The sequence below is a fragment of the Mandrillus leucophaeus genome, unplaced genomic scaffold (genome assembly GCF_000951045.1).
Source record: "Mandrillus leucophaeus isolate KB7577 unplaced genomic scaffold, Mleu.le_1.0 Scaffold214, whole genome shotgun sequence".
In the NCBI taxonomy this organism is placed as follows: Eukaryota; Metazoa; Chordata; class Mammalia; order Primates; family Cercopithecidae; genus Mandrillus; species Mandrillus leucophaeus.
The window spans coordinates 2766308-2783754 of record NW_012102188.1 but is presented as its reverse complement, the minus strand read 5'-3'; the positions used below and the strand labels follow the sequence as shown (position 1 = coordinate 2783754).

At 51.2% G+C, this 17447-nt stretch overlaps 1 protein-coding gene and 1 pseudogene across 1 annotated transcript in view; one reads left to right on the top strand and one right to left on the bottom strand.

The window, feature by feature from the left end:
* Positions 1-3856: 3856 nt before the first annotated feature.
* Positions 3857-4734, bottom strand: LOC105540066 (annotated as a pseudogene).
* A 2640-nt stretch (positions 4735-7374) lies between these two features.
* Positions 7375-17447, top strand: part of SH3RF3 (SH3 domain containing ring finger 3) — a gene marked incomplete at its 5' end in the record, with an annotated part of 156937 nt that continues 146864 nt past the window's right edge. The window contains one exon of the mRNA XM_011980555.1: positions 7375-7662. Within this exon, the coding sequence (XP_011835945.1) occupies positions 7375-7662 (288 nt within the window). The remainder of the gene's footprint in view (positions 7663-17447) is intronic.

The window sequence follows — 17447 nt, the reverse complement described above, 5'->3', positions numbered from 1 at the left end:
AGCAGCGGGCACACAGGAGGTGCTTAGGACAGGAAGGGGCGAGGTCGGGATGAGAGCCCCAGTACTGCTGGAACCCAGAGAAGCACATACCTCAACCCTGAGGGCAAGAGAGGGTCTACACCCAGGGACTGTGCATCAGTTCTTTGCTGAATTCACTTATTCAGCAAATGTGTGCAGATGCTGGAGGGGTGGTCCTCAGTTCTCCCATCTGACTTCTGCTGCAGTGCATGGGGAGGGATCACCACTGGCCACTTTCTACACTTAGAAGCATCTGCCTTTCCTGGCCCGGGCACCCATGTCCTGGAACATCTGTTTCCCTCAGCAAGTAGTCAGTGATCATTTTTCTTTATAACTCCTTCTTCATTAGGAGACACAAAGTTCTTTACGTATCATCAGTTTTGTTCTCGACATACTAAGAAGCATGGAAGGACAGATTTGAGTATCTCCGGTTTATGGGAAAACTAAGCCCAAGGTACTTTGTCAAAAGGTGCTTCCTAAGGCCACCGCAGATGACCTAACTGCTGCTTTGATGCAGCAGGGAAACAGGCCACAACAAAGTCTGGGAAAAGTAAAAAAAGGAAGAAAAAAAGAAAAGTAAATTTGCTTTTAAATCCTCTCTAATCTGGCTGCAACATGAAACTGCTACAGGCAGCTAGCTCTTGGCTGTAGACAATTTATGTCTTCACAGTTGCATCCCACACAGCAGCTTAGCAGTGGCCTCGTCACCCTGTATGTGAAGGGCAAGTTGTGTTTTCCTCCTTTGTCTTATTTCATCAATTCTTCATCAATTCTTGGACGAATGAGTGTGCAAATACGGGAAAAGAAGAAACTGTCAGAAGAAAAGAGAGGACGAAAGAAAAAGGACCCAACAAGCAGTTTTGAATGAGAAAAAGGGACAAAGGAACTCGAAATCTCATTATCTGTAAAACGAAAACCTGGGAACCTCTGGTTGCAGTGTGATACAGTAACAAACTTCTTCATCGCAGATTAAATCTATGAACTGAAAGATGGGGTACACTCTGGTAAATACGTTATTTAAAATAAGGTAAGGCCAAGAGTCATGCCTTTTCTAAATCTGAGAGTCTCTGAGTTGAAAGTGCTATTTAAAGATGACAGCACATAAATGATAACCCTCAGCAGTGCTATGAAAGTCAATGCCTTGGCTTGAAAAATGCTTACGAGCTAAAGAAATTGTAAATACACCTGAGACTTCCTGAATGAGTCAGAATATAGGCTAGGTTGTGAATAAGATCCCAAAACGTGATGGCTCAGGTAAGATCGAGTTTCCTTTTTCTTACTTCATGGTCCGGGGGTATGTTCTGCAAGGTCACCCCAAGACCCAGATTTCTTCCCCCTTTGCTCTGAGCATAATGTTTGATGGAAAAACTGGCCCACCCTACCATATCTACCATGCAGCCCGTGGGAAGACAGATTTCCTTATGCGAGTCATTATAAAACATGCTCCAGAATGTGCAGGAATCACTTTGACTTGCATTCCGTGGACAGAAACGTGGACACCTACCCACGGCTGCCTGGAGGCAGGCAAGGCTGGAAAATGAAGGCTTCTGCTGGAAGCTTGACCTCAGTTGAAATTTGGAGTATTCTCCCAGACAAAAGCAGCAGAGAGTGGGTATCAGGGGGTCATTAACTGTCTCTGCCACATTATCAGACCTTGCAGTGCTTGGTGTGTGTACGATTAGGGTCTCACCCTTCAGGGCCTGTGGACGAATGTGTTCATCTTCCTGACACTTTTCAGCTGGCCACATGCTGTGCTATACAGGTCTGGAGACTGCCCGTGGGCAGGCCCTGTGTCCATCTGTAACTCCGGGCCTTTGCATGGGCTGAACCTCTGGCTGGAATGCCGCACTCCTCATCAGCCATCCCTGGGATTTTTCCCATTCCTCCAGGCCCAGCTGCTGTTAGCAACAGGATCTTGGGTCACCTGGACCGTGAATCTCATATTTTGGGAAAAATAATGGGCCAGATAGAAGCTGTGAGCCAAGGCCCCTGTCCCAGGGGACTGGTTTGCTAGTCTGTGTGTTAGTTCGTTCCGAAGATATATCGAGCGTGTGATCTGTGTCAGGCCAGCAGCGGGGGATCCACCAGTGAGCAAAACAGGCGGGAATCTGTCCTGATGGGCTAACCGTGGAGGGGGCCCTCCATTGAAAGCAGGTAGCGAGAGCCGTGGCAAGTGCTCTCCTGGAAAGATTGCATCCTTAGGGTCTTAAACACAGGGAGCCGGTGCTCCACGCTCTCTACCCCAGCTTGCTGGGAGGTCTGGAATAGGCCAGTCGGGGTCGTGCCCTCCCCACGCTGCAGGCCGGCTTTGGCACCCGCCCTTGCTCAGGGGTATGGCTTGCCTGAGAGTCCCACCCAGGGCTGTCAGGAGCACATTCATTAGAGCCTGCTGCCACGTGCCTGATTCCAGTAGAAGCCAGAGATGGCGCCATTGTGCCCACGTGAGCGCCGTCTCCACGGGTAGGACATTAAGCCCAGAGGAAGATGTGTGTGCCACATCTGAGTAATGAGCCATGAAATTGACATTATAAGTTTTAATTATTATTAATGCCTTGCAGGGGTGGCTGGTGTTAATTGTCCTGTAGGCATCCCAGATGGGTTTTCCCTTTTCCTTTTATTTCTTTTTCTTAATGTCTTGAGCCCAAATAATGGCGGCTTAGTGACAATGTTTGAATGAAATTCCTCTAAAGGGGAGCACGCCACAGCGTGAGAAGTTCTTGCAAACGCGTCTGTGGGCAGAAAGCAAACAGGCTCTGGAGCAGCTGGCCACCCTCCTGGGTGGGTGTGGAGGCTGGGACATAGAGGCCTCCGGGTTGCTGCTGCGAAATCGGCAGAAATCTTTTCTCCCCCATAATAGCATCTACCTGCCCTAGGCCCCTTCCATGCACTAATTAGTTAATCTTATAAAGAGCTTTGAAGATGAAAGACTCTGGAGGTGCCGGGTGTCACCCATATGAGCATTTCCTGATGAGATCCAGTTCCTGGCTGCTGCTGCTCCTCCAAGTAAACTGCCTCTCGGCACCTTCCTTAACTCTTTTTTTTTTCTTTCCCTCAGAAATGTGTCCTGCATCTTAAAAAGATTCATTCCCCCTTGGTTTTGCTCTGTCAAATCTGAGTCTGGCAGTCTGAGATGGGGATACAGGGGGCTCTCTTGCCTTCTCTCTCCTACCTTCTCTCTCCCCTACCCTTCTCCACTTCTCCTGGCTCACCAGCCAGCAAGGCAAACAGACCCCACCTGCAGCCCGCATGCTCTCACAGCTTGCTTGCTCCGAGAGTCATGCTCTCAGTCCCAGCCTCAAGGCCAGCAGGTGGGTTGGGGCCAGCAGGTGGGTCACCACCTGTGGAGTGGTGGCCAGGAGTACAGTCTCTAGTCTGTCCCTGCTTCTGCCCTGCTCCTGCCCTGGTTTCCTTTCTTTTTCTTAGACACAGGGTCTTGCTCTGTCACCGAGGCTGGAGTGCAGTGGTACGATCGTTACTCACTGCAGCCTCGAACACCAAGGTTCACTCAGTCATCTTGCCTCAGCCTCCCAATAGCTGAGACTACAAGCACTTGCCACAATGTCTGGCCATTTAAAAAAAAAAAAATTCTTTCTTTCTTTTTTTTTTTTTTTTTTTTTTTTAGAGATAGGGTCTCAGTATGTTGCCCAGGCTAGCCTTAAACCCCTGGCCTCAAGTGATTTTCCATCCTCAGCCTTCCAGAGTGCTAAGATGATAGGCGTGAGCCACCATACCCGGTCCCAGATACTTCTTTTCTAACTTTACCCCCTGCATCCCCATCCAGGCCTGACTCAGGACTAACCTGAGTGCCTTTGAATTAACAGCACATAGAGGGGACCTGCTATGCAGGGAGAACACTCCTGGGGCCTGAGGTCATCAGGGTGAACAGCACAGCCTCGTCCTGGGGGCCTTGGTGGCATAGAAGTGAAGGAATTAGGAAGGTGGCTGATAGAGTTAGGATGGCTGGTGAGTGGCTGATGGAATTAGGAGGGCACAGTTGGTAACGGGGGAGCAGTATGGGTTTCAGAGGGAGTGAGAAGGGCAGAGGAAGTAGCATGGAGCTCTGTCTGCAAAACCCTGCAGATTCTAGGTTCCAGAAGTACAGACTTCTTGTGACTGAGGGCGCTGTCTGCTGTGGCTGGGCAGGTGTGCTGAGGCCAGCTTAGGGGACCTCGGCCGCTGTGCCGAGCTCGGATCCCCTGAGGTCAGCAGGCAGCCACTGAAGCTCATAAGTAGCAGGTGTGTGAGCTTGGCCCTGCATTTGGGCATCCAGCCCATGACAGGCTGATGAGCCAGGAGACCACTGGAGGAGGTTTGCACTGGGCGCAGGATAGATGGCATGCAAGGCAGCGGGAGGGGGAGGGTGCATGGCCCTCTGGGTGAGAGCTCAGAAGTGGAGTTGGCAGGATGAGTGCCCAGGCCAAGGGAAAGGGTGGGCACAGGGGTGACTGAAGGTCCCTGCCCAGCAGCTGAGTGGGGATTCCATGGCCACAGGAGGTAGGGCTGGGAGGGACAGACGACGGCCTCTAGGAGCTTGTGGATGTCCAGCAGAGCAGGCAAGCAGGCATCTGGGTTCATATCAAGTCTGCTAATCAGAAAGGACATCACAGGCACAGGTTGATTTGAGGGTCACTGGCACAGAGGCAGGTCAAGCTGGGGTCTGCGACAGTGAAGGGGGGCGTCAAGGAGACCTGCAGGCCACAGTGCTGATGCCAGTGAGGCCATGGTCCCTCCGGAGAATTCATGAAGGGCAGAATCCCCCTGTGAATCAGGAGTGTGTGCCTCACAGAGTGCCTCTGTCCTGGGCGGTGGCCTACAGCCCCAGGCTGCCTGGTGGAAGGTGCCTCAGTTTCTCTGGCCCTACACCCCAGCTTTCCCTGCCACACTACCTAAGTCGGGGCCACAGTTACACAGTGTGGGTGTGAGTGGTGTCTTCAGGGGGCCTTTATGTCAACCAGTCTAGAGAAGGCCGATGGTGGGGAGGCCGGGGAGGAAACACAGTGTCCCCTTCTCACAGGGGCATTGCAGGGAGGTGTGTGTGCTCAGATAGCACGAGCTGGCTGCAGAAGGGAGTGCCGCATGGAGGCAGGTGCAAAGCTGGCCCTTCCTGCCCGCAGTTGTTACCAGTGGTAGCAAAAGTCACCAAACAGCCACCAATTCTATAGCTCTTATAACACGGCTTTTAAGCCTTACCCCTGTGATTTGGGAATGAAAGGAAATGGAGTCATTCCCTGACAAAGCAAAGCTTTTTTGTGTGCATCTTGTTGAGGCTGGTTTTTCAACTTCACAGCATGTTTTTTTTTCTTACCATCCCTTTAAAACCGCTTACCTTGATGGATATCTAAGTGTCTCCATGTAGCCAATAGTGAAAATACTCCCATCATGCAAATACATGTTATATTTAACTTATAAAGTGTTCGTAGACTAAGTTCTATTAGAACAAGGAACCTTACTCTGTCTTTTTTTGTAAACTTAACCAAACAGGCTGGACCAGGGTTTCTTAACCTGCTGATGCTCTGGGCCGGGTCTTTCTTTGTAGCAGGGACTGTCCTGGGCATTGCGGGGTGTTTGGCAATGTCCCTGGCTTTTACTTGTTACATGTTGGTAGCACCCCACCTTCCGGTTGTGATAGCCAAAAATATCTTCAGACAGAATTGTCCCAAATTGAGATTCCCTGGCTGGCGGCTGAGTGGCCCCTGTGTGGCAGTGGAATTATTCTGATGGCCTGCAGCCAACTGCCCCTTCCAGTTTTTTTCTGATCACAGTGCTTGTCTTGCAAATTACCCCTTGCCTCCACTCTCTAAAATTGGGGCTCGTTACACACTATTGTGCTCGCACTACAAAGCTATCCAGAATGAGTATTATTGGAAGCAAACGGATTTTTTTTTCTCTTCGAGTTCTGCAATGAAAAATCCTCTGGTGTTACTGTTTAATTGGTCAGTGGTGGCTGCTTGTCAATTTGCCAGCAGGCTCTCTCTTAACTGCTGTCGTTTGACGTTGCTGAAACATAAATGTAGAATGATTGAGTTGCCAACATGCTATTAAGTCCTCCACAAAGAGTTTTTCGATGTACTAGTGCTTCAGGCTTTTGTGCTTCTATTGATTGATTCGAATACTGAAGAACTCCTTGGCATAGGCAGCCCTGGTGAGAAAATGCGGCTTCTGGTAGGAAAATCGTTGGGTATTGACACCCGGACAATGCAAGGCTTTCCTTTGGTTTTCCTCTGGCACAGGATTGACCTCTGACAAAGCTCCCACAGTTGAGCGGGTGTTGGCCACCCATAAAGGAAAGGGAGAGAGGCCCGTGTGGCCAGATGGTCATGATGAGACAGGGCCAGTTAAGAGAAGCCCAGGAAGTGGACGAAGACATCACATCAGTTTCGGGATTCTTTGACAGGCTCCTTATCGCTGACAAGCAGAAGCAGCCTAGAATCTTGTTTGGATTTCAGAGCTAGTCATGGTTTGAGACCGAGGATGACAGAACAGGTGCAGACAGATTGGTTTTCCTCCAACGGATACAAGAACGTCGCTCATGTTAGGAGGATACAGTCTTATGCCCTTGAAAATGTACTTCTGGAACAGACTGCTACAGGTACACGCAGCAGAAAGTTGTGTGTCATGGTTGGGGGTCTGTGATGGCCGGGGACTGCTTGTTAGGACCCCTGTGCCTGGGCACAGCTCTTGTGCTCTTCACAGGCTGTTTGTCATCGTCCTCGTGTGTGTGCTGCTGGCCATGAGTCTGCTGAGTGGGACGCTTAGCACGACGGATGCCATGCATGCCTGCTGCTCAGCTTCAACCCCTGGAGCATGCTCTGAGTTGCTGTGACTATTACGTAGAAGAAGTAAAGAAAAAAAAATTGTTGGATACTTGCTAGAAATCTGGCAGCTTCTTAGACTAAAATGCCTGAGAAATAGGAACCAATGGAAAGTGATTCAGCAGAGTATTGGCTAAGAAATTCTGAGCCCAGACCCCCTGGGTTCAGATTCCACCTACTGCTCCTAGGTGTGCGCCTTGGGAAAGTCACCTTCCCTCTGTGTGCCTCAGTGTCCCCATCTGTACATGAAGATAAGCCAGCACCTACTTCAGAGTCCTTTCTGCACAGAATGAGGTGGTCTGTGTGGAAGGCCCCAGACAGTATCCTATTTAGGAGGAATGGCTATGATGGGGACCCTCTTATCTCGGTGGGGCCTCGGTATGTGCGTGTTCCTGTGACAGGCTGTTTCTTTAAAATATTTTCCACTTGTGGGGCACTTTGTATGCACCCCCAGGACACAGAAAGCCCCCGGGAAGCCCCGGCCTGCCCCGGCAGATCCACTCTGGGCACTGGGAAGGAGCCTGCCCGTTGACCACATGCTGTCTCTTGCTTGCAGAATCCCTGCCTGCTTCCCTATGGCAAGGCCCTCTACAGCTACGAGGGGAAGGAACCCGGCGACCTCAAGTTCAACAAGGGGGACATCATCGTCCTGCGGCGCAAGGTGGATGAACAGTGGTACCATGGCGAGCTGCACGGCACACAGGGCTTCCTCCCAGCCAGCTATATCCAGTGCATCCAGCCCTTGCCACACGCCCCGCCCCAGGGAAAAGCACTTTATGATTTCGAGATGAAGGACAAAGATCAAGACAAGGACTGTCTGACCTTCACCAAGGTAAGGTGGGCCCTGGGGTGGGCCCCGCCAGCCCGTGCAGCCTCTGTGCCACCCAGGGCTCTTCCCAGCCACAGGCCTGCAGCCAGACAGTGCCTTTCCTCAGATTCTGAATCCTGGCTCCTCCCAGAACCCTGAGCAAATGACCCAGCCTCCCTCCCTGTGCCTCCGTGAATGGGGTGGTAGTTTTTTTGGTTGAATGCTATGGAGGGCAGCAGCCTGACACACAGCTCCAGCTCAGAGCTATATGAGAGCTTGAGATAATATGAGCCTCCATCAGCACCAAGAGCAGAACCCGCAGTTAACCTGAGTCATGGGTCTAAGCGCTGACCCAGGTGTAGCGGAATGACGCCTTTCAAGGACTCTTGAGGTCCCGCGAGAGGGGCTTATCAGGGGAAGCTGCTACAGAGACCCTGGTCAGCTCACAGGGAGGTGACAGCTGGGGCCTCACATCCGTGCATCACCGCCCTGTCCTCTAAGGCACCTGAGGCAGGGCCAACCAGGTGCATAGGGAGCCCTGTGAAGCAAACACCTGGGAGCAAACGTAATAGTACTGACAGGTGAAGTTGAGTAGGAGGGCTGGGTGAGGTGCAGAAGAGACTAGTTCTGGCTGTCCTGGCAGTTGCTGTTGAATAATTATCTGTACCAAGTGCTCAACCAACAAGCTCACACTTGGTCTTTACAGCTGTCCCAGGTTCCAGGGGAAATAGTTGGAACCTTGTTTTCTCCATGTGCAAACCAAAGCTCTGAGAGGCTTTGTAACTTATCCAGGCTGGTTGCTAGGTCCTCTCTCCCTCCTGCTTCCCCTTCCTCCTTTTCATCTTCATGTCCTGTCTCCTGTGTCTCCTCCATCCCCTGCCCCTCCTACACCTGCTCCACGCGGCCCCCAGATGTAAATGACAAAGCCAGAATCCTAATGCAGATCTCTAATGTTAACACTCAACATTCTTCCCACCTCCCTACACAGGCAATTCTTCCCTTATGTCAGCCTCACGGTATTTTAGATGGCAAGAAGTCATTGTGTTCTCTCTCCTCACTCGTTCTGTCTTGCCTGTGTCTCTCTGTGTCAGTGTTTCTCTCTCTCTCTCTCTCTCTGTCACACACACACACACACACACAGAGTTGTAAATAACAGAACTAGAATTCTAACTCAAATCTCTGCTTCTAAAGCCCACATCCTTCCTGCCTCCGAGAGGCCACTGCTCTCTCCCCCATCTGCTGAGTGCAGAGCTCGGCGGTGGCACGCTCTGGAGGGCGGTAGGAGAGCCATGCACGCTGTTTTTGAGCAAAATTGGCATGTCCTGCGCGTGGCTGCTATTTATGTCTTGTTCTATTGTTCAGCCTGACAGTGAATAATCTATTTTTCATTCAGGGATTCAACTCCTTCTCCCTTCCTTTTATCAAGGTGTTCTGATGCTAATTCCGATTGTCATCTGGCTGCACAGCTTCCCAGGAAACTGCACCGGTGCCTCCCTCCCTCCCAGCTCAGTCGGAGGGCGAGAGGAGCAGCTTCCTTGGGCTATTTTTAGGCACACAGAAACCCACCTTGCTTCTCTGCCCAGTGGACTCTTCTTCCCCAAGAGAAGACCTGGGGCCACTGGTGGCCCGGGTGGTCTCTCATGATCAAGAGCAGGGACCTCTGAACTCTCAGGGTCCGGTCACGGCCTTGCTAAGGAGACAGACCCCGTAATGGCTCCAGGTTCCTCCAGGCTTGGCAGGCTCCAGCTGCAGAGCCCAGGCCCTCCTCCAGGGGCCTCACAGGAGAGCCCGCTGTGAAGGGGCTGTCGCAGGGCCCTGGAGCCTGTGGGCAGGCGCAGCTTCTCTGGGCGGGAGCAACTGCCGGCCTTTCCTGTCATCACCATATAACGTGCTGCATTCAATGGGCCCCTGCCCAGGATGGGCAACCCCAGGCTGAAGGCTAGAGCCCACTGGACAAGAGGACAAAGGGCACCTGCCCATTATTCCACAGAAACATACTGGGCCCTGACTCCGTGTCGGGTACTAGACCTGCTGTGCTGCCCTCTGGAGCCCAGTGTCAGGTGCGGGAGACAGGCCAGTGGAGAATGTGCAGAAGACAGGCCAGAGGCTCATGAGCTGCATCGGATCACCAGGGGTAGGCCAGGCATTTAGTGTGGGCTCCTGAGTAGTCAGTGATGGAATTCCATGTTCCATAATTCGCAAGAAACAGTGAAATTAGAGCCGTCAGGCTTAGACTCATTCTGTGGTTGGCATGTGGAGTGGGGGTAGTCGAGCAGGGGTCCGTGTGTTCCCAGGTGGCCAATGTCACCATCAAGGTGGGCGTGGCTGCCCAGGCTCTCTAGAAGGTGACCTCTGGGTTGAATTGAGGGCAGAGGCACCAGCCACGGGAGGCCCAGCGTCTCCTGTTACAGGATCTGTGACGGCTCCCACAGGAGGCGAGGGGGAAGTGTCAGATCACAGATTCTTTGTTCAAGGACTTTCTTTACTTGAATCCTGTGGGTTAATGTGGAGAATTAGAGGCCTTTTGGTGTGATCCCCAGAGGGACCTGTGCTGTGACACGACCTTCCTGCCACGCCCCTGTGCCCACTTTCACCCTCTGACCTCCACGGGGCGAGGTCGGGTAGCAAATGGCCACCCCTGCTACCTGTCCTGTCCTGTTGCATCTCTCACTCCCCAATGTCCGCAAATAAAGGCTCCAAGAGACATGGGCAACTCCACATGACTCTCTGCTCAGTTCCTGTTTTCCCCCACAGTGGGTCCGACCCACCTCACTTCCCCCGTGCCTGGCATGCGGCCGAGGTGACACACTGGCTCTGACAGTCTCCCTGTGAATCAGACCTCCAGGAACCAAATGGTTCCTGTGCTGCAGCGTAGGTGCTGGTTCAAGCCAGCTTGGTCTCCCCTCTGGGGAATGTTTTTATTCTTTGGGTATGTCCTGTCCCAGAGTCAGGTAGGAAAGAAGGGTCTCTGAAAGCTACGATGGTGTAACCTGCCTTTATACAGCATCACTGTGGCAGACTGATGGAGTTTAAAGTAGGTGGATCAAAGCAAGATTTTTACCTTTGGTGTGTGCTTTTGAATAGTCCTGTTAAAGGGGCATTAATTAAAGTCCTTCTAAAATCTAGTCTTTGCTTTATTTCAGAAGAGAATGAATAATCAGTTTTTGTAAAGCAGCTTTAAAAAATGACATTTTATTACTTCTTAGTAGTCCCACTCCAGAAAGCTGGGCATGTGCAAATAAAAAGATGACAGGTAGGAAGAGCTGTGGGCTCAGCTCTGCCAGCTGGTTTCTGAGGAGCCTCCACACGTGCTGGGCCAGTCACCCGGGAGGGGCTGGCCTTGGCAGGGCCTTGCAGTGAGGGCCCCATGCCAGCTGTGTGACTTAGGGTGACATATAACCTTGCTGGGCCAGGAGCACCTTGTCTTCCCAGTCAGGATGCCAGTGTGCACTCTGGGGTGATACAAATAAATTGCTGAGCCTAGGGCTTGGAGCACAGGAGGGGAATGTGAACTACTATTTTCTTTGAGTGGCTAATTCTATATTGTCTTACTCAGTTCACCTGCAAGATTTGGCAAGGGTTTATTGAGCCTCTACTTTGTAGCTTTCAGTTAATGGGAATATTGTGGTCGCCTTGCCAAGCAGCTGCGTTTGCTGTGCGGGGCCTGTGCTGCTTTTCGTGAGTTCCAGCTGGGATGCTCAGGCATCCTCAGAGGCTGTGGAGTTTTCTTAGAGAGTGCCCGCTGATCATGGAATCACTTTTGCACATGACTGCAGCGGGGCCCCCAGGCTTGCCATGTCTGCCCTAATCCCCACCAGGTGTGCCATGTGAAGGAGCCACAGGGCTTGGTGGCTGCAGCCACTGCGTTGTCCTAACCCTCATCTCGCCCTCAATTTGTCCTGATCTAGTCAGACCTTAAGACTCTTCCATGTGACCTTCATATGCTACTGAACATTTAATCATTTCTCAAAAGTATGGGAAGTCTTACCTTTGTGAATTAACCTAGCATTCATTCCAAACTCTGCTCTTCTGATCCTAGGGACAGATGTAGATGGATAAAAATCAAATATAGATAGAGTTCGGGTTCTAGCATGAAGTAGACACAGATGCAGATCATGGCACTTTTCTTGAGTAATGCATGGTGACTCGAACATTTACTTAGTCTTTGAGTTGCTTTTTTTTAACTACAAATGCAGTTGATATTAGGATTACATGAGCAAAGGCATTTTAAAACCCAAGCTCAAAATAGGCATTCCAATAAATATTTGCTGTCTGCCCTCTGCTTTCTTCCTGTCTCAGGAAAAGTTGCACTTCTGTCAGATGGTACGTATCACTTTTTATGTTCGCCCAGAATATTTGCAGGAAAGTAAGCCTCCCTCCTAAAGACAGACTGCATGGAGAATGAGAACTTGCAGGACTGGTCTGCTATGCTTTTACTTTCCTGGTGGCTGAATTTCAGAGCGGATTGCCTGGGGGTAGTGGGGCTCAGCCCTTTTGTGTCGAGGCCGTATTCCCAGCAGAGCCAGGCGATGGGCAAGCTTCCAAATTTGCAGTGTCATCTCTGCTTCTTCCTGACTGAGAATTGACATTGCTTTGGGGGTTGAGAAGATGAGGAAACTTTAGCTTTACATCTTTTCATATCATGAGATAGGCTGGTGCAGAGCTGGGGGCTCCATGTCATTCTCTGCCTTCCTGGGCACCCTCTTGGGCTACTTTACCCTGAAGTCATCCAAGAAACTCAGGGAACCAGTTCTCCTTTTTGACTCCTTGCTTCATGGATTTCTCCCCCCAGGCTCCGTGCACCTGCAGCCACCTCTGTGCACAATGATAACTCCTATGGAGGAGGCTCAACTCGCAGGGCACGGGGCAGAGGGGAGCAGAGCACCCTCGCAGCCCCTGCAGACCACCCTCACCCAGCCTCTTCTGACAGCAAAGGGAGTTTGGAGAAACTGCACAGATAACAGTTTTGATTTGCAGGCAAAGCTTGGGCTGTATCTGAAGCTTTGCCAGAAATTTTCAGAACCTACACAGATTGTGGGCTTCTCTGCACGGACACGCCTGGCTCCTGGGAGCGGTCCTGGCCCTGGCCACTGCAGCTGCCTCGCCTGCTGTCCGTTGGGTGCCAGACCCACCCCTCGTCTCTGCGCCACATGGAGCCTCTGCTCAGAGTCCTCAATGGCTACCCACCTGTCCCGGAGTCATGGAAAAGTTGGTGCTGCCCACAAGACCCCACCTTACCCAGTCCTTGCTCCCTCAAGGGCCTGATCCACTTCTGGCCCCTGGCTCATTGCCTGCCCAGCTGCACTGGCCTCCTGGCGGGTTCTCCCTGTAGCCAAGCCCACCACCTCCCTCATCCTGTGTGGTTGCCTCCCCTAGCCTGGGTGCCCCCACTCATTTATAGCTCGACCCTCCTCAGCAAATCTCTGCTGGAGATGGGGGCTACCCTCTCCCCCTGTGGGAGGGAGCACCGCACACCCAGACTCCCTGTCCACACGCCTTCTCCTGCAAGGTAGGTGTTCAGAGTCACGTGACACCACCTGCCTGAGGGTGGATTGAGACCCCTCCACTGCCTGGCCCCAACATAGGGCAGCAAGGGGCACCTGGAGGGACGTGGAAGGAAGCCCTAACAGTGGAGTGGGGTGCCCTGTGTCCCCTGACCAGGGCTGGCAGGCCTACTGGTGAGAGTGCCTGTGTCTCCTCACCCAGCCTGCTTGGTCCATGCCTTCACTCTTCAGACGTTTATCAACCCTGGACTGTGTGCCCAATGCCAGGGATACTGAGGAGGGCACTACCCTTAGGCACTTACAACCCAAAGACGTGGAGACAAGACGAGAGAGTCTCCCCTGCCAGTGTGTGCATGCGTGTGTCCGTGCACAGTGGGGGCTGCCAGCAGTGAGAGGGTGTGACCTCTGACGTCTCCTCTTCCACCTGTGGCTGCAGGTTACCCGCAGCCCTGAGACCCCGTGAGGGGTCTGCCCCTACCTCCCTCTGGAGTTCAGATACATGAACACGATGGGAACACCAGAGGAAGACCCTAGATGCTCTGGAAAGTCAGAACCCCCTGAAGTCTCAGTGACAGCAGGACAAGGATGCAGGGCCAGCCTGCTAGGTGGGGGAGCTGATGGTGGCTCAGAGTTCCATAAGTGCCCCACCATAGATGGCAGTCAGCTGTCAGAGGCACAGTTGTGGGTTATTTCTGCACCAAAAAGCTGAGGCAGTTTCTGAACTACTCCCTTTTTAATTTTCCCTTCTCCCTGTGACACAGAGCGGGTTGGGCCCTCTGTGTGTGGCTGGCCTGTGTGCTGCCAATGGACTCTGTCTGTGTCAGGCTGGGTCACTGCCGTGGGGTGGCCTTGTGGAGCAGGCAGCCCACGCCCCTGCAGGTCCAGAGGCTGAGGGGGGCCCGACAGGGTCAGGGGGCTTCTCTGGGCTCCAGCTTGTTATTGCTTCTAGGAAACCACTCGACTGCACGTGAGCGGGAAAAGTGGGGGCGTTCCTGTGGCCTCCAGGAGAGCGGGGCTGTGGCCACTCATAGCCATTCAGGGATTGCTTCTGGCATTTACGTGTGATTATTTCACACACAGTTTACTTAGGAGAGGGAAATCTTAGGTGCTGGATGTGGGTTTATCCAGAGCTGCTGAGGGAACTCTCCAAGGTTTTCAGTGATCATGGTATTTCATGCTGAGCTCCCAAATGCCTGATATGTGAGCTGCGATATTTGCCAAGATGTGCCTTTAAAGTGGTGTCAAAGGGCAGTGTGCTCCGCCAGCCACCTCCAGTGGCATCCTCGAGGGACAGGGAAGGCGAGTGCTGGCACCCTGCCCCGCGGCCTCTGTTCTTCACAAAGGCCCATCTGTGTCCGTGGCTTTCCTTCTCCCCAGGTGGAAATGAAAACAGACTTTGGAAGAGGCTGGTAAATGAGTTTAAAATGCACTTTAAAGACCCCTTGTAGATGGCAGGTCCTACCATGTCACCTGAATCCTTTGCGAATGTATTATTTACCAAGCCTTAGGAAGAAAGGCAATACCGGTTTTTAATAACCACTTTATGTTCATAGCTCAGACTTACAATCATTTAGGACCACCCTGAGACCACCTGGATACAAAGGAGAGCCACTGCTGTATGGTAACAGCATTTGGTGTATTTTCAAAAGTTGGAAATACCAGGGAATAGGGAAAACAGCATATGGAAGTCTACGGGCCCACAGTGAGTAATGAGCACTTGGCATGAAACCTGTAAATGAAATTGAGCTTTGTATCTGAAAGAGAAACCATGTCGTGGAAACAAGTTTCATTCATAAAATTCTTGAATGCTGCCATATTGGCCCAGAAACTTGTCTGCCTCATCTGACTCTCGGTGATGCCCGTGGTTTCCGGTTTGGTTTAGTTCACTCATCTGCATCAAGCAAGGGTTGGTGGACTAGGACTCTCTGGCCAAATCCTGCCTGCCAACTGTTTTTGTAAATAAAGTTTTATTGGTACACAGCCATACTTCATGTATGTGTTGTCTATAACTGCTGTCATGCTACAAAGGAGGGTTGAGTAATTGACCTACAACTCCTGAAATAGTCTCTGGCTCTTTGTAGAAAACGTTCCTGACCTGTGACAGAGCACAGTACTATCAGGGCCAAGGACACAGGTGTTGTCCCTGTGTGCTCCCTTCAGCGTGGCTTTCCTCTTCGGACATTAGGAGCCTCTGGTATTCAGTGTGCATCTGTTGGGAGACAGTGAGTGGAGAGCCTGGGGACGCCGTCCTCTGTGAAGCAGCAACTTAACACTCAGGTCCAGCCCATGCGGATCAGTCTTGCCATCTTCATATACAAAGCCCATTTGGTGTTTTGTGGAGGGATATTTCTCCATATACTAATGAGTCTGTGAAGCAGGTATTTCCTCCTTCCTTGTCCTTCCGAAAGCAATGGCTCCAGGTTTTTGTAACATGAGGACAAATCAGAGAGCTGTTGTGATCTAGCCATGAAAAGTTGCCATTGGTTCCCTGGTTCTGCATTGGGGGTGGAGAATCATTATTGTTTCCAGAACACACCAGATTTATGCTGGTAGCCCTAACATGCTACAGTGAATGTTTTCATTGCCCGGCACTCAACCATTCCTCTTTGGGGGTTGTAATTATTGTGGAAGTTTGGGTTAGAGGCAAAGCTGGGGAAACCTTCCTTGACGTTGTTAATTAAGGATTTTTAGGTACAGGGAGTGGCTGACTCCCTGCACCCCAGTATTCTCCCAGCCCAGCCTCTACACTGTAATGAGTGCCAACTAAATAGGGACATTCTGGATCCCGTCACCCTCCTGAGGTCCCAGACAGCCACAGAAACTAGAATTTCCCCCATTGATATTTAGGCCAGAACAGACACCTGCTGCCAGGTGCCACCATACTGCAGCTAGGTCTATGTTGGACTTGTCTCTCTAGCCAGATGAAGCCGTGGCAGGGGCCATTGCTCATTCACTAATCTCACAGTAGCACAACACTTGACATGCTTGGGTTTTAGACGCCACATATTACAGCCTGGTGGGGTTTTCATGTGCTTTCGCAATACCAGATGCTGACCTTCTCTTTACCAGCAGGCCCCCTCCTCCTCCTTGGGAGAGGATAGTTTCTTCCTCAGCCAAAGACCCCTCCCAGGGCTTGGCACTTAGGAGATGCTCGAATATATTGGTGGCGTGATGAGGAGCAACCTCACCCTGCTGAACACTAGGAGTGATAGCCAACTCCTGGCCTGTGAAGCACACCCATCTTTGGACAGCCCTGCCTCACAGGGAGCCTGCCCACATCGCAGTAACATGGGGTCCTTGATGCAAATCCCACCCTCCTGGGTGACTGAAAATAAGCCTGGTTCTTCAGCATGGTAATGATGTCAGAGCTTAAAGACTGATCATGGCCCCCACAGCACTGTCGCTTCCCAGGCTGAGCCATCCCACCTCCTTCCCTGGCTTGCCATGACTCGGTTCTGGACTGTTCCCGCGATGGTCCACTTCTGCAGCACAGATGTCCTGTAGAGACATGCTAGCACTGGATGCAACATTCAAGGCATGCTGTTGCTTGTCCATACCGGATAGACTGTTACCTTTTAAAAGAAAATTTTTTATTATGTTATATATAATACATATTTAATAATTATATATAATATACCAAAAAGTTCACTAATCATAATTACGCAGCTTGATGATTGTCACAAACAGAATATATTCTTACCTAGTGATGAAATGATGGATACTGGGGCTCCTGTGCCTCTGACAGTTACCAGCCCACCCTCACCACATGTCTACCAACATTGCAGATGAGTTGTGTTTGCTCTTGAACTTCAGATCAAGGAATCATGCAGGATTTATTTTTGTGTCCAACTTTGCTTTCTCTCAGTTTTATATTCGTGAGCTATACCCATGTTGTTGTAGGGCACTGTAGTTTGCTCATTTTCATTGCTGTATGGTGCTATTTTAGGTTTTTTAAAAAATAGGTGTTACATTTTTAGAGCAGTTTTAAGTTCACAGCAAAATTGAGCAGAAGATACAGAGATTTCCCATAAACCCCTGCCCCCACATGCACAGCCTCCCCCATTGTCAACATCACCCACCAGAGTGGTGCATTTATTACAATCAATGAGCCTATATTGACACATCGTTATTACTCTAAGCCTATAATCACTCTTGGTGCAGGGTCTACTGATGTGGACAAATGCACAATGTCATGTATCTGCCGTTATAGGCCCAAAGTAGGTTCACTGCCCTGAAAATCCTCTGACCTGCCTATCCATCCCTCCCTCCTCCACCACCCCTGGCAACCACTGACCTTTGTACTGC